Below are 21,752 nucleotides of genomic sequence, written 5' to 3' on the forward strand. Positions count from 1 at the left end.
ATGAAATATGTGGAGGCCCCCTGGTTGTGGAGGCCCCCTGGTTGTGGAGGCCCCCTGGTTGTGGAGGCCACTGGTTGTAGAGGCCACTGGTTGTAGAGGCCCACTGGTTGTAGAGGCCCCCTGGTTGTGGAGGCCCCTGGTTGTGGGGGGCCCTAGTTGTGGAGGCCCCCTGGTTGTGGAGGCCCCCTGGTTGTGGAGGCCCCTGGGCAACTGCCCAGCTTGCCCATACCTAAATCTGGCTCTGCCTCCGCCAGCCTGAACAGTCTACGTTTAATTTTTATCCCACTGATAGATCGGATCTGGAATGGGACCTTAACCAAAATTGAATCGGCTTGTTCTTGTCACCTCACCAACTCATCCACTTAGTTTTGTCTTCACTCATCAACTTTTTTTTAGATATCATGCTACACATAGTTTTTTCGTCCCCCATCTCTCAATGGTGAAGAATCACTTTACCATTTTGGTATCCGGATTCGAATCTTCGCCAAAATTGAATCAATCCGTCCTTGTCACACACCCAACCTGTCCACCAAGTTTCGCTCGAATCTGTGCACAACCTTTTGAGATATCCTGTTCACAGACAGACGGATGGAAACGTAATGTCCATGCATCTTTGGTGGTGGAAATAACTACAACCAGCCTCCATCGGGACACTGAAGAGTGATGATCGGGAGATTCATGTCGCACCTTTTTTTTCTTTTTTATTCACTTTTTTCAGTTATAGTGAACGTAGTGAGCTTCATACTTAACGCGTGCACATGAGAGAATAGGAAACAACAACAACAACAACAACAACATACTTTGGAAATTTGGAATCCGTGTCGTCGGCTCTGACCCTTTTGCTTCCGGTTTTTGTCATGGGGAATGATGCGTCCCGGGAGATAAAGGCATCGTCGGAGACATGAAAGACCCAAATATCAGACATAGTGTATATTTCCTCCACTGATTTTAATAAAGATATCTCCTGCATCATCAAAAAATAATTTTTAATCGTGATTTACATTATTTGATCGCTGATCCCGAATCCAGGCCGAAGTAACCGGAAATTGCAGCATCGAATGTAAGAAGAAATCGACGTTCGCTTCGAGGCTTTGCCTATTCCATATTATTTTAAACCAGTGCTCGACCGGCAATGAACCAATCCTCGGAATGTCCCTCAGTTCAGATGAATGACTTTGACGGTGTAACAAACGGTGCCCTTGTAGGCGGTGTAACAAACGGTGCCCTTGTAGGCGGTGTAGCAAACGGTGCCCTTGTCGGCGGTGTAACAAACGGTGCCCTTGTAGGCGGTGTAGCAAACGGTGCCCTTGTAGGCGGTGTAGCAAACGGTGCCCTTGTAGGCGGTGTAACAAACGGTGCCCTTGGAGGCGGTGTAGCAAACGGTGCCCTTGTAGGCGGTGTAGCAAACTGTGTACTCATCGGCGGTTTGTCAGTTCAAGGCTGATGACGGAATTTTTTTTTTTTTTTTTTACATATTGTTTTTCCTTTTCGTGAAAAAATAATGCAAATTGAAGATTAATTTATGAGGCGGGTAAATATTATAGTTGAACTTGCCACCCTGATGGCTTTCAACAAGAAAATAAGGTTGAGTTGAAGGAAGGTTGTTGTTGTTGTTGTTTAATGCGTTTGACTCTTTGTCCCGTGCAGTGTGCCCGATGATGGTAAGAAAGTGTCCCTCAGCATTTTATCGGTGCTTGTATGTTCATATAAAAAGTAGTTTGTTAATCGTTTTTAAAGTTGGTTTATATGTTAGTGAGAGGCATGTCTGAGTTATGGACGCCAGGGTGTTGTGTGATCGTGTAATATAATATGTTCGTTTGGAATATCATTGGGTTCGGGTTTGGTCCGCCACACTTAAAGGACGTAATTCCTCCAGTACCCCGGTATTTTAAACGATCGAAAACTCTTACTAACCTACCTCAGAGTTCTGAAGATCGTTTGTTCTGGACATATCATTTGTAAAGATCAGGGTTTCTTTTAACATAGACAAGTCTGAAGACGACGATGGTTCACGAGCGGTATTTGACGATGTCGATTGTTTCAGAAGTCAATGATGAGACAATGTGATAATGTTTGACCAAGTTATAAAAATGATCAACATGATGTGGTACGAGTGACAGGTTATTAGCTGCAAAATGTCGAAAATCCGGTTTCGTTCAACAACTTTCAAAATTTGACCTTTGCATAACCTTTAAGGTCACAAAACAATGTTGTGGACATTAAAATAAGGAAACAGGATACATGCTATAGCTTATTGGAGTTAGTTCGTCGAAGAAGGTCGAAAACCCGGTTCGATTCCCACAACTTTGAAAATTTGACCTTTGTGAACTTTAAAGGTCAAAGGTCAAGGATTATGACCTTTGGTGCAAAACTTCCTCTGGGACATTCCAGGAACAATACAACGTCATATAGGCTATCTGGCATTTCGCACTCCTCGGATTATCCATACTTTGATGAAATCAGCGTAAAAACAATCTTGAAGGGGGCGCCACGGGCAAGGTGTTCGAGATAGAGAAAAATGGTTTCAAGACTTTAGGTGGGGAATGACCTCAAGATTATGCATAAAAAATATTGTCATCCGAGCTCTCAAAGTTTGGGCGGTCGTATGATTTTTTTTATGTCAAAATTCGCAATTTTCTAAGTTTTTGACCTTGGAACGAAAATGAAAAATCGGATGACGACAAGTTTTAGATAATTCATTTTGCTATTCAAATACCGAAGAACCCCTTCCATTCAGTCAATTCCCTCGGAGAAGATAGATTTTTAATCCGACTACCCCCTAAAAATGGCTATTTTTTGGACGTGGCTCCACCCACAATGGGCGTAGCAAACCCTCATCCAGGAAAACACAACTAGACATTGACGTCGAACACATAACCAAGTTTCATCAAGATCAGATGAAAGTCCACGGAGTTATGCTCTGGACAGACAGACAGACATAACGAATATAGTGGTCACTCTGGCTGGCGCTCGTGAACCAATAAATTGGACAAGTTGCATTCGATTCAAAGACGATAACGAAATACTGTACAAGGAACTTCAAGGCAGGAGGAGGACTCAAGGCCCACGAAGCCTGCACGATCGTGCCAACGTCTTGGTACTCTCCCATCGCCTCCACTTCCAGATACCGATCCGACTCGATTCTACAACTATCCACTTACTCTGCTGTCACTTCCCTTGTAGGGAGAGCATCCCATGCATTCACCACTGAGTGAAGACCCATGATTTACTACCGTCTCAACTGTCTTCTGTACTCTTACACCGTCCCTTCCCTCCCTTGTTCTCTTCAGTGCCAGTTCTGCTGAAAAATTGATTTTCTTTGTGTTTAATTTTTTTTTCCTCGCTTCAGAATTGCAGAAAATATAATGTGTCGAGAACAAGACATTGTCACCTGAGATGAACTTCTTCTACTTTCTCTCGTGGAACATGATGGTTCAGATGAGTCGGATTGTTGAGCAAGGCGGTTGAGATTCGTAGAAAACCTCTGATTAATATTCTCTGCAGATATCCACGATGCTCTGTGGATGACAACATGGATAAGCTTGCACGTTCCTGTCATCCGGTAGATCAAACCCAGAGGTTGAGAGAGTCTTTACTTGCATATCTCCTTCAACCTAACAAGTTTGCTATCTGCATCCTCAGAAGCAGATAGTCGTTGAAGTGGTCCCATATTGTAATCCTGGGATATGAACGATACATGCGTGATGGTTTCTGTTGGGTATCTTGTCCGACACTTCCGTCGTCCTTCCGACACTTTGAAGGTGGACCTTGTTCTCCAGCAGTCTGCGTTGAACTTCTTGCTTCAAACATCTTGTATATGAATGTGGATCTGAAAATGGAACACAAGAGACTACGAAAGTAGAGTATGCTGTTAGATGTGTGATTACATTATACATTAGCATGATATCTGCTTCATTTTGGAGTCAAGTGGAAAGTAATAGACAACAGATAATTACCAGTGAATAGCTGGAATGTCTTTTCTGAAATGTCCACTTGGGGAAATAAAGAATATTGAAGATTTGGGTAAACCGCCTTAGGTATATAAGGAAAATGAGGGTGCAGCCACTCAAAAGTCTACTAACTGAATTAATGGACATGATGTCAACTTACAAAACATACAGAATGAAGCATATGGAATAAGCATTAATTTGATGGAAATTTGTGAGTATTCAATCATTTTGAGATTCCCCAAAGAGCATGGTGACTCAGGTTTGAAATTCACGTTCGACGCAGAGCCGCAATTCTCAGTACCTCCCTTAAAGGAGATTAAATATTTAGTGCATCCCTATATTTTCAATGTTAACATTTCATTTTATGCTCAGGACATCTCGAGCTTTTAGAAAAATACAATCTTGTTCGGTTGTGGGTTGGGGGTCCACAGTGAGCTATCTGGCTCAGCGCCGAATTCACTTGCCTTTCACCCAAGCCCAAATGAGATTGGGCCAGAGCGGGGATTATACGTTCATTATTATTATTATTATTATTATTATTATTATTATTATTGCCAAATTATACTACTATTATTGATATTAATTATTATATTCTTTGTTACAATGGTATCATTCTTTTTTGTTATCTATTACCTTCATCCACCAAAGGTGAACGGAGGTTGTGTTTTCACCCCCTGTCTGTCTTTGTGTGCAGGATATCTCAAAAAGTTGTGGATGGATTCGGATGAAATTTGGTGGGCAGGTTGGGTGTGTGACACGGACAAACTGATTCGATTTTGGTGAATATCCAAATCTGGATCCAGATGCTATAATTTTTTAAAATGATTTTTAAAAAAGAGCCAAAAATGATATAAACACGATATCTCAAAAAAGTGTTGGATGGATTCGGCCAAAACTTCAGCATGTTGGGTGTGTGACGAGGACGAATTGATTCAATTTTGGGAAAGATCCGAATGCGGGTGGAGGTATTTGCTCTACCGAGTGCCCTTCTAGTTTTGTAATTACAATGCCATGCTGTTGGAAGACTTATTAAGCTGCTCTATACACCTTCACATTATGTGTGTTTGAGACATGGGAATTCTTCCAGATGCTTTGTAGTTAATGAGCCTTATCAACTGAGGAGGTCATGACGATCATTTTGGTGCATCACACTCTACAGTAGAACTCCACAAAAAATATGCCACACACACACACACACACACACACACACACACACACACACACACACACACACACACACACACACACACACACACACACACACACACACACACACACACACACACACACACACACACCTCATACAATTTATTTTCGTAGATATAGCCTTGTCTCCTTCAGCCACTCCTTATAGCTCAATATAGTAGCCCTGTGCTGAACCCTCTCTCTATGGCAGCTATGTCCTTCCTAAGTTGTGGTGACCAAAACTGTACACTATTCAAGATGGGACCCTCACTAAATTCCTACAGAGTGTTAACACTATCTGTTTCTTTATAATTTATCCCCCTCTGAATGCAACCTAAAACCCCGTTTGCTTTACCTTTGCGCTGCCTGGCATTGTCCTGTCTGCTTACCCTCATATCTATTACCACCGCCCGATCCTTCTGCTGTGTGATACGCCCCCAAGTTTGCCCCTTACATTATTTAATCGCTATTTTTCTTGTTCTTACCCATCCCCAGTACCTCGTTATATTTCCTTGAGTTAAATTGCATTTGCCAATATTTTTCCCAATCTATTAAAGTATCTCGACTTTCCTGAATTGGATCACCACCCTCTCCACTGTCTACCTTGTGCACAAGCTTCGTGTCATGACCTTCCAAATGACAATAATTGTTTAAAGACTGCAGAGTAGCCCTACGGAAACTACTGCCATTTTAACTACAAATGGGACATCGATTTTCCAAAAGTATGAACAATGGCAGAAAGTCCTCCCCCCCCACCCCCCTAACACGTCCTCCACCCTCCACCCCTCCCCTAATCTTCCTCATCCTTTTCAATGTTCCACACATTCCCATTTCATTCATTTATACTCGTTCTAAGCCCTCCTAGCCCAATTTCCCCAATACCATCTTTTTTATTTTATACCACGACCACGTCTTTCCTTCTTTTACTCCTTTTTTTCTTTTTCAATTTACCCAACCCCTGCATGCATAATATGCAGATGGCCCCAATATATTGGAGTCAGAGAAATCTTCATTGACCTCGGTCAAGCAGACTGCATTTTAATTCCATTGTCATTTAGCCTATGGTTATTTTTCTTTCTTTTCCACATTTGTGTTTATGAGATGCTTTTTTTTTACATAATATGCGATTGGAAACTGTTTTAGGCAAGTATGCGGAAGATGGTGCAGAGGTGACACTTACCTTGACCTGTCAAATATAGGTTCGATTCCCAACCCAAATATCTGTCATGTTGGTGCTTTACAGCCAGGGAGTTGCATCACAAAGTGCACCTTCTCTCAAATGGATTTTAAGTATGGTGTCTAGTTTGTTTGCATTATTTGGTGGACGTTAAAGGTTTCCACAGTGCATTACACAGAGAATCGGTGTTATCACTGGCATCCTGAACGAATGTCGAATCCTTGCCACCTTCAGTCGAACGTCAGGTCTGCTCAGCCTATTCGTGAAGGACTTGGTCGAAAACCATATTTGGCTGATCCATTGCATATGACAGTAATATGTTGTAATTGCGTTGATTATAATAGAGTGCAATGGAACCGGTGGTAATACAGTAATAGCTGTGTTGCGTTCCCCAGATGACGATGCACATGCACAAGTGCTGGTTCAATGGTGAGTAATAATGAACGAGTTGATTGTGAACGAAGCATCAGAGCTGTTTGCAGCAGTAATCAGACCAAAGAAGGTTACAAGTCCAGCATCTGTGGAGTATCATGCCAAATCCTATGAGGTACAAATGGCCTTCTTCAATTCATTCATTTCTCTATTTTTTTTTCTCTAAGATAAAAAACTGTGACTCATTAGACTTGCAGCCAGTGTTGAGAATAAGGACTTCTTTGTATACACTGTCTTAGCTCATATAAGAGTGAGGTGATAGAGGATAGAAGGCAATGTACTGACTGTGGGGCAATGGGACAATAGCTGGATACAACAAGGAAGTGAATGTACAGGATTGAGTGAGGAGAGGGATAGAAACAAAGCAACCTGCAAATAGAGAGTGATGGTTGAGGAGGGGTTTAGGGTGTTATGTGCGACCCATCAGTAGGGGGTGAAAAGATAAAAAGGAGGAAGCTGTAGCAGCAACTTTTCGGCATATACAATTTGAGGGTTCAAGGACGCCCACGCCATGTTTGCTTGGGAAGTCGGTCTTCAAATTCCAGCACTGTAAATCAGAGCTTGATGAATGTTGCGGGAAAATTATGAATGTTGCCTGATGAATGTTGCGGGAAAATTATGAATGTTGCCTGATGAATGTTGCGGGAAAATTATGAATGTTGCTTGATGAATGTTGTATAGATTAGCATTGCTATGCTGCACCTCTGAGTCTGCGAGGACAGCAGTTTGATTCTATCCCTGGCCTAGTCATAGCAAAGACTTTAAAAATGGTATGTGCTGCTTCCTCGCTTGATTTTAACATCTCGTGGGGTTTGGGGAGGGGGATGGTGGTAGAAGAGGGTGAAGATTTCTCTTTGTTTGCCTTGTTTACTGCAGGGGGGGGGGGGAAGTGCCATCACAAAATGGTGTTCTGATTATCCAGATTGCCCTCAGAAATTTTGTCATTTCCCCCAAAGGTTGCTGGTTGTGTTCACATGAAGTTATGTTCTGTGTTATATGGTGTGTCTGCATGTATGTGCGTCATTTGTGCGAAAGCTCTTCAATAGGTCTGAGACAATCATTAAACAGTCCACCTCTAACCTCCCAAATAGTAATTTTATTTTTTTGTGTACAGCCAGGCTTGTGGAGGGGCTAGAACACAGAACAGACCAGGACGTAACAAAGTAGAGAAAACAGTCGGAGAGGGGCCGGGGGAACATGCCAAGACCAGGATTGAGGGAAACAAACAGAGGGAGAATTGGAGAGATAAATAATATTGGGAACAATGTGAGCAAGGGTAGGACACTGCAAGATGGTTGCAGCTACAAACTCTCAATCAGAGTGGAAGGAAAGAGGAAGAATCAGAATCAGAGAGGAAGAAAACTCTCAATCAGAGAGGAAGAAGAAGAAAAAACAACAACAAAAAAAACAACAACTTCCGATATTTCGTCACGTGCCTTGATTAAGCCAATAGCGAGACCTGTCATAGTGTATTTACGTATTTACGAAATATAGTGTTTTTTACGAAATAAATAGTGTATTTACGAAATTACATTACATTAAATGGAATAATCTTTAAATAGTAACGTGAACTTTTTGAAACTTTAAAGCAAATGTCCGAATATATTTAAAAGTTCATGATTGAATGATATGGTGCAATGAATGATAAGCTATCTGTCGCAAAGCTGTTTTTTTTAGGTCAGTAGCCAGTGCAGTTGAACCATTTTTAGCCTTGTACCAAACAGACAAGCCAATGGGTCCCTTTCTTGTTCATGATATTGAGAGACTTGTCAGAAATTTGTTAGAGATTTGTGTTAAGCCAGTTGCATTACAAAATGCTTCCACTGCATATGACTTGTTAAAGCTGGATCTTGAAAAGGAAAGGGTAGAAAACAAAAAGATTGAAGTTGGTTTCAAGGCTGAAAGTGAACTGAAATCCCTCCTGAGAACCAAGGCCATCAGTTAACGCCAGGTGTTTCAGTTCAAAGAAGAATGTAGGCTATTTGTGGTGAAATGTGTCAAGAAAATCTTTGAAAGGTCTCCTCTTAACCCTTAGATGCATGAGTGCAAAAAGATATTGCAAGAAAACAGCCAAACTGGGTCATTTTTGACCCACTTATGCATCTAAGGGTCAAGTATAGTTTAGCCAGAAATATGGCTTCTCTGGATCCCATGTTGATGGTGACTGATCAAGAACACTCAAAGTCCAAATTCAAATGCCTGTTGGAAAATTTGGTGACTGAACAGAGTTGATGGTGATAATGTAGATATGTTGGTTGTGAGTTACAAAGAATTACTGCAGGATGTAGCAGGGTGTGAACTGAAGTCTAGGTTCAAGGACTTCAAGGTTGAAGATGACAGGGTAGATGTGTTACTCTATGAATGTGTGGGTAAAAACAAGAAGTTTGAGAAGTTGTTGGGGGTAGTTCGTAAAGTGTTGCTAGTTTCCCATGGTAAGGCATCTGTTGAGAGGGGTTTTCCCTCAACAGACAGATAGAGAAGGACAACCTGGGTGAAGGCATGCTTGTGGCACTGAGGCAGATTATTGAATATTTTGTACTGGTAGGTGGAATGCTCAAAGTTGAAATCACAAAGGAACTGCTATCCTCAGCCTCCAGTTCTCGACATAAATACCATCAATATCTTGAAGAAGAGAAAAGAAAGAAAGGGCAAGAAGCCATCCAAAGAAAATGAAAAATGGTTGAAGATGAAGTGGATGGTTTGAAAAAGAGAAAGAAGGTTATGGAAACTGACAGAGAAGGTCTGACCACATTGTCAGAAAAATATGCAGACGAGGCTGAGGCAAAAGGTGGAAAAACTAGCCAGTCTTCTGGTAAAATCAAATGCTCTCAGGCACTCTGACAAGCAAAAATGGGGGAAACTCAAAGTTCTAGAAAGAGAAATTGAGGAGAAGGCTAAATCCTTGCCTGCTATGTCCTAATTGGATATTACAATGAAATGTAGCTTACAAAATGTACTGTTCTGTAGTGTAGAAGCAGTCAGGAGCTGCTGCAACTTTGCAGGTGGCAGCCCCTACAATAACATTTTAACATAACAACACATTAACATTGAGAGTGCTGCCTTCTGGAAACTTGTGACTGCTCCTGGCTGATTCTACAGTAACTGTGAAGTGAATTTGCCAATTGGCTGTGTGGCGCGTTGTGCCTTGTCGACTGAATAAGCTCCTGCTGTGTTCTGTATGTTCATTATTAAAATAGATTTTTTGTAAACTTACTATCTTTGTTAATTTCTATGTGACTCACCTCAATTTACCCCTGGAATTTCTACGATGTGGTCCTTAAAAAGGGGTTATTTTAGCCCTTAAAAGTCCTTAAAAAAGACATCTCAAAATAAGTGGGAACCCTGTTGTCACACACCCAACATATCCACCCAGTTTCATCAGGATCCGTCTACAACTTTTTGAGATATCCTGTACACAGACAAACAAACAAACAAACAGATAAGCCGGTAGGCGACGAGGGATTCATTAAGATCGAAGCGCTGGATACGATACTTTTCATTCTGACCGATCCACCGACGAAGATTCATTGCCAAGACGTATTGGTTCACATACAATTGTTCCTCTGCCTGGCAAGATTTTTCCTATTGCGTATTTTGCCAACTGTCACTCCTCATAAAGAATGACGGTAAATAGACACCCTATTTTTGAAGGACTACCATTTGAAAAATAAAACCTAAATCAAAAATCGGCTTGAGGAAAATTTTCTAAATATCTCGAAGTGTTTAATTCCGAAGTCTCGTTTTTCCACATTCAAAACTGTAGGACATGTATCGAAAATAGTGAACGCGGTTTTTCAGCCGCTGCTGGTTTGTGCTGTGGAGCCTCGTGTTGCAGACACACGCAGACACACACACACACACACACACACACACACACACGGAAAACCCGATAAACTTCTCTCAATGCTCTTGTTTGACCACCTCCTGAGCCACACATTATTTTTCATAAGCCACGCCCACTTTCCATAAGCCACGTCCACTTTCCCTAAGCTCCGCCCACTTTCCTAAGCCCCTTATAAAAAATGACTAAATAGACGCCCTATTTTTGAACGACTACCATTTGAAAAATAAAACCTAAATCAAAAATCGGCTCGAGTAAAATTTTCTAAATATCTCGAAGTGTTTAATTCCGAAGTCTCGTTTCTCCACATTCAAAACTGTAGGACAAGTATCGAAAATAGTGAACGCGGTTTTTCGGCCGCTGCATAGCAACGGGTTGTTGCTTAGCAACGAAACTCAAATGCGCACATTCCCACCCCATATGGCACTTGATCGCCAAGTTTCATCAAATTCGGTTTGCTGGTTTGTGCTGTGGAGCCTCGCGTTGCAGACACAGACACCACACACACACACACACACACACACACACACACACACACACACACACACACACACACACACACACACACACACACACACACACACACACACACACACACACACACACACACACACACACACACACACACACACACACGGAAAACCCGACAATAAGGGATATCTAGCGAATCCAACAGAAAGGGGTGAAAACATAACCTTCTTCACTTTTGGTGGCAGAGGTAATTAAAGGGCAGAGGGTATAAGACCAGAAAGGAGGCGGTAGAAGATAGAGACCACCCACATATCTGCAATCCGAAAGATAGTCCCAGAGACTCAGCTTTATAGCGGGAGATGCTAATGATTTTGGTGACCTTGGTTTCCACTGTACCAAGCTGAATGAGGTGTGAGGCAGAGGCGCCAGATCAAAGGGGAGAGCAGTATTCCATGAAGTTGCAGATGAAAGCATTTTTCGTAACTACAAGTTCAGATGTGCCCAGAAAGGACTTTACATGACGGAGGGTGTCCAGTTGGCATCTGGCTTTGAATGTGATGGTACAGCACACAGACAAACAAGAGATGGGAATGGAGGGGAAGTCGCAGCCAAATGTACTATGGGAGTTTGGAGGTGGAAGAGCAATGAATCGTCGCCCTACCCCCATTCCTGAATCTCCACGACCAGTGAGAAATGTAGCTCTTGATGTAAACTGCAAGTCCACCTCAGCGACGGGGTTCAGACCTGTAAAACCGGAGGAGACAATTGCCTGACACCCACAAGGACAAAAACTTTGATAATACACACCACCAAGCTATGATTAAGGCATGGACATTGCATGAAAACAATTAACAACACAGTGAAGAAATGATAACAGAAAGACATGACGGGTCCAGCCTGGCAACACGGCTTTGATGAACTTCAAGGAGACATGTATAAATCAACGTCCAACACACCCAAAACCAGAACCCAAAACCAGTGAGGGTGAATTGAAGGTCAAAATACGACTGATGGGTACAGTGATTGCATGAAACAATTTTACCTTGTTTTCATGCATCGCTGAACTGGGATAAAAACAGTGCTGCCCTTGAAACTTCATTTTCATGTAACTTGACCATCCCGGTTTGGGCTGTCGATGCAAGCTCGCCACATTTTTATCTTGGAGTTATGCTAGCCAATCAGTTGATAAGAAGGCATACACATTTGAAGTTGAAGCGGAAGGAAAGACGTATTAATTTTTTTTCTTTTTGGGGATCTGTAATAATCCTAATTATTCTTTGTTGCCTTTTAAAAAGCACTGAGTATAGACAGAAGATAAGAGAGAGGTTGCAAAAGATAAGCAACATGAGATGAGTTTATTGCTTGGATACAGATTCAAATGCTAGGATACATAACAATCGCAACATTGAAGAGTGCACTTCTAGTTTTATTTTACAATCGGAAAGGAGAGAGAGTGAATAGCATAACATCTGTGGGTTGGAATACGTCAGAAGAACATGTTGTCTGCTCGGAACAAGATCGCCCATTGGGAGGGTACTCTGCCAGTCTTCTTAATTCTTTGCAACTACTCTTTTTATTTTTATTATTATTTTTTTCCGGCCACCTTTGTGCTTTAAAAAATTGCCAAAGAGTAATTAGGACTAGCCGAAACCCCGTCACAGACAGATTCCGTTCATTCAACCACCCTCACCAGCTCACCCACACTCGAGGGACATGGACTGGACAGGGCGTGCTTGCCCCCGCCTACTCATCCCCCGCTCCTGCCGATTCCCCCCGCCTCCCATCCCCGCCTTCAATTTGCTTACCCTGCCCAAAAATTTAATTACCCCGACCCCGCCCCCGCTTCTTCACTCCCCGCCCCCCCGTCTCCCACTTTCAATTTGCTTACCCCCACCAAAAATTTGCTTACCTTGCCCCCGCCCCCCTGTCCACCCCCTCATACTCAACCCCGCCTAATTCACCCCAGCCCCCGCCCACTCATCCCCGCCCCCTGTCCACCCCCTCACACTCAACCCCGCCTAATTCACCCCAGCCCCCGCCCACTCATCCCCCGCCCCATTTCCCCCCCCCCCCGTCTCCTGCTTTCAATTTGCTTACCCCCACCAAAAAATTTGCTTACCTTGCCCCCCGCCTCTTCACTCCCTTCCCCCGTCTCTTCATCCCCCGCCCCCGCCTCTTCACTCCTCGCCCGCGTCTCAATGAAAAGTGTTTATTCTGCTTCAGAGTTGAAAGTTGACTATTGCCACTATGTGCGATGCACTCTTACAGGTACGAAGTTTCTTTCAGTCCAGGTCACAGTACCGAGAAAAACGTGACGCGACTGCTAGGAGGAGCACAAAATTGGTCCTTCAGTATTAATATATAGAACATTTTTGTAGGATGAAGGCCATACTATGGTGTCCTGACAGTTTTTGCCTACAGCTTGCTGAGAAAGAGCCATACATATGATCCATCAAAAAAGCCGACTGAATGGAAACGAGTTTTTCACCCAGCTTGGATTGAGGAGCATATGTGGGTTGTGGGAGAATCTGGATCAGGGTTGTTTTTAACCTGGGTTGAGTGGTGCATGGAAACATGGTATAACTGGAACATGGAACTACATGTACGATGCATGATTTGATAAATTGATATCATCAGTGAAACAATTGGCAAAACAACCATGTATTCTGGAGAAGCTTTTTTGTGTCTCCACTGACAAAGTTGCCGGAGACATTATGTTTTTGGGTTTGCGTACGTATGTACGCACAGACCGGACGTGCTAATTACCTCCGTCACCGAAGGTGAAGGAGGTTATGTTTGCACCCCTTTATATATCTGTTTGTGTGCAGGATATCTCAAAAAGTTTTGGACGGATCCGGATGAAAATTTGTGGACAGGTTGGGTGTGTGACAAGGACAAACTGATTAGAATTTGATGAAGATCCGGATCCAACTACGAGAATTTTAAAAGTGATTCTTCACCATTGAGAGATAGGGCTGAACATATATATATATATATATATATATATATATATATATATATATATATATATATATATATATATATATATATATATATATATATATATATATATATATATATATATATATATATATATATATAGCACGATATCTCAAAGTTGTGGACGCATTCGGACAAAACTTGGTGGGCATGTTGGGTGAGTGACAAGGAAGAATTGATTCGATTTCGGTGAAGATCCAAATCTGGATCTGGATTCGAGAATTATTTAATTTTAAAGTGATTCTTCACCATTGAGAGATGTAAGCCAAAAACGATGTAGTACTGTATAGCATGATATTTCAAAAGTGTAATGATCCGATATGTTCTCGTGGATCAGGCATTACGTGGCAGGTGTCTGCTCTACTGAGTGCCCTTCTCGTTTGTACAGTTTTCTCTGCAACGGCTTATCCGATTGACACAAAATTTTCACCATAGGTGTGATGACTCATGTAGAATATTTTAATGATAGTTATGATGTCATAGGTCACATGATGTGGCAGCCATGTTGGAAAAATGGAAAAGTTTAGTCCACTGTATCTCTGAAACTGCTCTCCATGGACATAACGTGGAATGTAGCACATGTCAAGTACTCCCCATGGGAAATAAGTGTGATATTTTGATGATGTCAGAGGTGGCTTTGTTGTGACGTCGTAGTTGCTTATGTCAAACGCTTTATCCGATCAGTATGAAAAAATATTGAGGGTCATCTGGGGCCCTAATTGTATGGGGGGGGGGGGAGGATGGTGGAGAAAATTGATGACATCATGGGCCATGTGGTTTGGTGGCCATATTTTTTTTTAACATAAAAGCCTTCAAAAATGTTATTTTCTGAAACAGCTGAACAGATCGAGACAAAACATATATGATTGCCTATCCATACGGAACAAAAAGTTCTCCACCTATGACATCATTGGTCACATGATTTGGCAGCTATGTAATTTAATAATGTTGGCAGAGGCATATCTGGTGAAGTCACGCTATTGAAAAGTACACTTCTAGTTTTATTTTACAATCGGAAAGGAGAGACAGTGAATAGCATAACATTTGTGTATTGGTCTGTTTGGTTTTGCCACCTTAGCACATGGCTTATGGTGTTGGGTTCCCTGGTTCATATAATATCCAATAAAGTGCTGATTTCCCCACTGTCAAAAAACTATCCTTGTAATTCATATATAAGTATATTATTGTCTTCTCATCTCTGTCCGATGAGATACATGTGATGTATATATGTATATGTATATGTATATATATATATATATATATATATATATATATATATATATATATATATATATATATATATATATATATATATATATATATATATATATATATATATATATATATATATATATACAAAGCTGCAGGTGACTATTTGATGGCAGCGGGCAGCAGTTGAGTTGTTCAGGAAAACCACTTGCACTTTCTTTCCGTAATTTGTGCTTCGCTCTCATAAAACCAGTGCTGTCATAAGGAATCTGATAAACATTGATGACATTCAGGATTTCACTCAAATTCAAAAACAGATTTTAAATGTTGTCATGTTGAAGCAAATGGCATTGGCAACTAATTCCATCATTCTTTGTGGCTGCAGCTATGGAAATTATATCTATGCGAGACTCTTCACTTTCGCAACTCGATGTACATACCACCTTAACAATGTAATGAGAACCCAATACCGCATATCGGCACAAGATGATGACATATTTGGTCATGAGCCAGCGCTCTTTCTTATTTATTTATTTGTTTATTTATAGATTTTGCTTTGTGAAAATGAAGTTCAGCCTGGTGATCATGAGAGGCGGAAGAAGATGCTGCTGTGCACGCGGTTCTATGGGGAGGGTGATGCAGGACGGGTTATTCTTGATTACGTGTTTGAGATGACCAAGCACATGTCTCCGATCAACCAAGGATTAAGGGGTCAGCTAATATGACTTTGAGGCTCTTCCATCATTGTGTAAAATTATTTTTGTTGTACTATTTTCGATTTGTCATGTTTTTTTTGTTGTTAAGAGGAATTTTAGTGACTGGAAAGCTGATGGGTGTGGCAAGGGGAGAGGAGGGCTAGATGTAGTAGGACAGGGCAACTTTGTTTTGTATTCAACCACCATGTGCAACTGTGGCCAAAAATATTGGTACCCCTGCACTTTTTTAAATAACACTTAATTTTCTCTAAAAATAAGTTGAAATTGACAAAAGTATTTGGTCTCCACCATTTGTTATTTCACTGTTAAGATTACAGAACCTTTGCTTTTTTATTCAGAACTTAATATACCCTTTTAAATCAGAAAATAAAAAGAAATGGCATTGACAAAATTATTGACACCCTCGACTTAGTATTTGGTAGCACAGCCTTTGGACAAAATAACTGCAGTCAGGCGCTTCCTATGGCCATGAATGAACTTCCTACACCACTCCACTGGCAGTTTGGCCCACTCTTATTGTGCAAACTGCTCCAGTTCTCCCAGATTTGAAGGGTGCCTTCTCCCAACTGCTGTTTTCAGATCTCCCCACAGGTGTTCAATGGGATTTAGATCTGGACTCTGCTGGCCAATTCAGAACAGTTCAGCATTTTGTCTCAAACCATTCCTGGGTGCTTTTTGAAGTGTGTTTGGGGTCATTGTCCGACTGCAAGGCCGACGACACATCCCATACTCTACAACACTTGACACCACGCCAAACTACTGTGGGGGAGGGGCATGGCAAAGGGGGTCGGGGTGGGGATCACTTTGATCACTATAATGTACTACAATACAGACAGACCAAACTGGGTCGTTACTTTCCATATGCTGTCCATTCTCCCATTGTCATTTCCCTGGTATGTTCATGTATTGGTGGGCCATAAGCCAGAGGAAGACAAGTCCTTGTATCCTCCTTGAGAGATGTAACAGTTTCCTCTGAGTGTCAAGGCTCCAAAACCTGTCTTCTGGCTCGGTTCAGGGTGGCACCCAAAATGCTGACACTGTCTCATTAAGGAATACGGCTAACCTTTAGCCCATATTTTGGCAATGCAAACCGCCCAGGATAATTGCACTCAAAAGCTTTGCAATGCTCAGTAATGTGTTGTCCCAAGGTCCTACTCCCACATGTTCACCCCCTGCAACCACAGGGGACTGAATGATACCTTTGACTGACACGCACGTACACACACGCACACTATTTTTGAGTGACAAACGCAGACTGCGAAGATGTGGAAGAGTAACGTAATTAATATCATGGTGTTTATTTACAGATTTAAATTTCTTTCCTGACTTGTATGCGTGTTGAACATTTTATTCACTTCTTTTTACTTGTGTTAATGCACAATGTGTATTGTTTACATTTGCACTGTATATAATATATCTGAGAAGTTCCTTCATTTGCTGGATCTATGGACCTCGAGTCGCTTATACAATTTTGTTGCATTGAAGCCCGGGGAGCAACTGCTGAAACATATCTGTCCAGGTTCTTCCTGACATCTTTGTTCTTTGTTCCTTTCACATTTCCTTCGAATGTTTTTTTTTTTTTCATAATTCTCTTTATTCATTCTAATTCTTGTTTTTCCTTCTCTTTTACCTCTTTTCTCTCTCTCTCTCTCTCTCTCTCTCTCTCTCTCTCTCTCTCTCTCTCTCTCTCTCTCTCTCTCTCTCTCTCTCTCTCTCTCTCTCTCTCTCTCTCTCTCTCTCCTCGTTATTTATCTCTCTTAGGAGAAGTGAATTATTTCAGAAAATTTTCTGTAAGGCTCACTTGGCTGCATCTGGATGGGTTTGAGGGTTGTGGAGTCGCAGTTCAACCCGAATCCTATCCAGGTTCCTCCTGATGACTCCATCTTTGATCTTTCCTTCTTCTGGTTCCTTCTTGGTCTTCGTTTCAATATATATATATTTATGTTTTTTTGTGACTTGTTCAGCAATCTGCTCTGTACTTGTAGCAACAACAATGAATTGTTTTTTTCAGAACATCTAATACTAAATCATTCTGTTGTTTCAGCAACTAAATAAACATGTAAACTGTGCCTTTCATTGAAGAACTTGTCTGTGACAGTTTCTGACTATCTATCTATATATACTGTATGTGCTGCTTATACACACACAGGAAAAAGATCAGTTCTTGTCAAGAAATTCAAGACTGAAGGTGAAAAAAAAGAAGTTCTGCTTTACATTGTTCCAACAACTACAAAAGGTACAGATGGCAAATGGGTCATTTTCACCCTTTTCTTGATTACTGGAAAGCAATCAGCCAAGCCAAGTTAGTTGGATAAGTATAAATAAACCAAATATTGATTTGCTGAGTTTAATTTTCAGAGCCTTTCTCATCAAGATTCCTTCTTCATCAGCCTTCCTCATTTTTAGCTCACCGAGAACATATTTCAGGGCAGGTATTAGTATCGTGCGCTGTCCGCAAGTGAGTCAGTCAGTATGTAAGCAGTCAGATCATCTTCTCTAAAACGACACACAATTTCGATGAAACTTGACCACAACCTTCATCACCTGTAATGTACCAAAGTTTGTTCATGACATTAAAAAAAAAAAATCTGCTTTTAGTGGGGTCAAAGTGGATCCAGGTATGACCCCCCCCCCCCAAAGAAAAAACAGGTATTTGCTTCTATGAAATTACCCATACAATTTATAGGTTAAAGATAACTATGATTCTGGGATCCCTACTTTTGACTTCTTCTCAAAGTATTCACCCAAGTTAGATGTAACTTGGAAGGAATCTTCTTTGCACGGTGCTTTCACAAGTTTGTTGAAACCATCGGATAATTTACATATATTGTGGGTCATCCATGCCTACCAAAGCCTGGTGTTGGCTTAGTGGTTAGGGTGGCGGCTTGGGATCCCAGGATCCTGAGTTCAAGCCCCGTTGGCTGCTGAATTAACACCAGGGGGTTGACTCAGCCTGTCATCCATCTGAGGTCGGCGAAGTGAGTACCAATGTACTGGTCCCGGTGTATGCCCCGGTTAGAATAGGTGTACCATATCCCTGTGTGTCGTAAGAGGCGACCAGGGTTGGCGTCAGGAAGGGCATCCGGCCATGAAAAAAAAACAAAAACATTGCCTCAAGAAAAAGCCTAACCCCTGCACAGCAGGGAAAATGGCTGTAAAAACGGTCATTTTTATTATTCATGCCTACCAGTGGTTCCCTGGTTCTACCAGGTGGGCTGAGGGGCATTGTCCTTATTTTTTGTAACGTGTTGAGGCTCATGAAGGAGCAAAAACTCACAATGGATCAGGATGTAACAGAACGAAAATAACAGTGGAAAGAAGGCGGGGGAGGGGGGAGACATCAAAAACGGGGTTTAGGGACAAAATAAAGCAAGACTTGGAGAAATAAGGGATGTGGGCATGAATGAGGCAACGATGAGAGAGCACAGGTGGGTGAACAAGATTGATACAGCTGCAAACTCTCAATCACAGAAGCGGAAGGAAAACTAACCACTTGGAAAGAAGTAGGCTTGGGGGTAGAAAAGATCATGATTGTGAATGAGTGATGACCTGAAATGGTGGTGACAGCTGTCTTGGATTCCTGGAGGGAAGAAGGAGATCTAAGAGACTGAGGAAGTTGGTTCTGCCAGTGGGGAGAAAAAGAGGAATGAATGAGTGGAGGTGAGTAGTGAGTCTGGATTTTGGAAGTTTCACAAAAGGGGGTTACTGGCAGATAGTGTGTGCATCCTGCAGAAACCTAGGGATGATGCATGCACACACTAATACCACTCATAGAAGACAAGAGAATATTGAAGCAGAGTATGCTGTTATATTGTTATGGTAACTGCTTTATGTTGCATAATTAAGTCAGGAGGCAGAGCACATAAATGGAAGAGGGTGCAAGGCCAGAAAGCAGGCGGCGGCAAATAAAAACTACCGAGCTGTTTTCCATGTGAAAGTGATAGGCACTGAGCTTCATTACAGGAAATTTCAATGATTTTGAAGCCCTTGGTTTCCATGGTGTCATGTTGATCAAGGTGTGAGACATGGTTGCCAGCTCAGAGGGAAGAGCAGTACTCCATCAAGCTGTGGATAAAGGCCTTGTAGGTAGATAAAGGTTCAGGTGTGCCACGCAAATAATTTGTACGGCAGAGGATACCCAGTCAGCTACTGGCTCGGAGGCCAATTTTGATATGTGGTTTGCCCAATAAAGATCATTACTAATAGTGAGGCCCAAAAAGTTTGAGTGATTGAACTTCTTCAACAGGATTGTTAAGGAAGTAAATGGGAGAGTTTTCCAGACAGTCTTTTTGGAGAGACAGAGTGGGAGTGGGAGATTTGTCAGGATTTGAAGTCATATTCTAAGTGTTGACTTTCATATATATTCCGTATTCCAACTCATTTTACTATCAAAGTCTGCAGAGAGGGAAGAGGCTGCTGCCTATCTATTTGAAGGATGAGGGATGCAGAGAGTGGAGTTATCAGCAAAGAGAAAAAGAGGATTTTCCAGAGATTGAGAAAGATTGTTGAAGAAGATTAGGAATTGGACTGGGACCAAAACACTGTCTTGGGAGACTCTAGCCTTGACATGGAAATGAGATGAGAGGATGCTGTTGAGTGCCATGCATTGGCTATGAGTGTAGAGGAAGTCAGTAAGCCATGTGTGGAGGTCGCCTTTTATGCCATGGGCAGAAGTTTGGACAGCAAGGCAGGGTGTCAGTCTGCAATGAATGCTCAACATATGTTAAAAAATGTCTCTGCTCTAATGTCTCACATTGAGGGCCTCCATCCATTGTTGGGAGAGCAGAAACAGCAAGTCCAGGGTAAAGTGACCTTGTCTGAATCTGAATTGGTGGTCTGACATCAGGCCATTAGAGAAAAGGAAAGATTTGATTTTGACTGCGATGATGGATTCCGTGACCTTGTTGGTGATTGGAAGTATGTTGATAGGTCTGTAGGTAAGGGAATCAGTTTTTGTACCACCATGTTTATGTAATGCAGTGATGTTGGCTGACCTCCAAGTAGATGGAAGATTACCAAGTTCAAATTATAGGATGAACAGAGCAGAAAGAGGATGTGCAAGAGCAGTAGAGCAGGTTTGGAGTACACATGAGCTGATGCCGTCCAGGACAGTTGCATAATCAGAGTGGATGGTTGCAGAAACCTCTCCACATTCCCAGGTGAAAAACGCAATCTCGAGCAGTTTGGTGTGCCTGGGTCGAGTGGGTACAGTGAGTGAGCGGTTGGGAACACATGATTTGGAAGCAAACACAGATTTGAGGCATTCAGCCTTCTCACGAGCACAGTGGGCTGTGATGACATTTCAAGTGAGGGAAGCGATGGAGGTGGAGTATACTACAGAGACAGACGAAACCAGGTGCCACCAAGTTTTAGAGGAGGGAGACAAGGTGCAAAGTTCAGTTGACCAGGTGTTGTTTTCTGGCTCTCCTGAGAGTGGACACATTTGCTGTAGGCTTTTTGGAATGCACTGAAATTTCCTTCTGTCGGATTAGCCATCCAGGAAGAGAAGGCAAGTTGTTTCAGCACAACTGCCTCATCACAGGATTTAGTGTACCATGGGTAGGAAGAAGGGTAGGATAATTGAAGATGAAATGGGATGAATCTACATGAGAGAACAGGTTTCTTTGGAAGAATTACCAGGCTGAGTTAACATTGGGGGCAGTAGATATGGGAGACCAGTCCTGAAGTGAGATGGCTGCTTACAGTCCTTGCCAATCTGCCTGAGTGAATTGCTACAGCTCTCTGAGAATAGCCAGAGAGATGTTGACTCA

At 42.0% G+C, this 21,752-nt stretch overlaps 1 protein-coding gene across 7 annotated transcripts in view; it reads left to right on the forward strand.

Moving 5' to 3' along the window:
- The first annotated feature begins 1,569 nt into the window (after positions 1-1,569).
- KRIT1 (KRIT1 ankyrin repeat containing) overlaps positions 1,570-21,752 on the forward strand; it is a 70,512-nt gene continuing 50,329 nt past the window's right edge. For 2 of the 7 annotated variants that reach the window (XR_015061043.1, XM_085892566.1), the window contains exons 1-5: positions 1,599-1,661; positions 4,645-4,729; positions 6,708-6,859; positions 15,814-15,976; positions 18,131-18,217. Coding sequence is in view for 5 of the 7 variants with exons in the window: in XM_085892566.1 (XP_085748692.1) it covers positions 6,752-6,859; positions 15,814-15,976; positions 18,131-18,217 (358 nt within the window). In the remaining 2 variants the exon portion in view is untranslated. Of the gene's footprint in view, positions 1,662-1,695; positions 1,884-4,644; positions 4,730-6,707; positions 6,860-15,813; positions 15,977-18,130; positions 18,218-21,752 lie in introns of those variants that run through there. The other 5 variants (XM_085892565.1, XM_085892562.1, XM_085892563.1 and 2 more) reach the window with 5 other exon arrangements.

This window comes from Eptatretus burgeri, chromosome 8 (genome assembly GCF_056783735.1).
Source record: "Eptatretus burgeri isolate ZD-2024b chromosome 8, Ebu_testis_v1, whole genome shotgun sequence".
In the NCBI taxonomy this organism is placed as follows: Eukaryota; Metazoa; Chordata; class Myxini; order Myxiniformes; family Myxinidae; genus Eptatretus; species Eptatretus burgeri.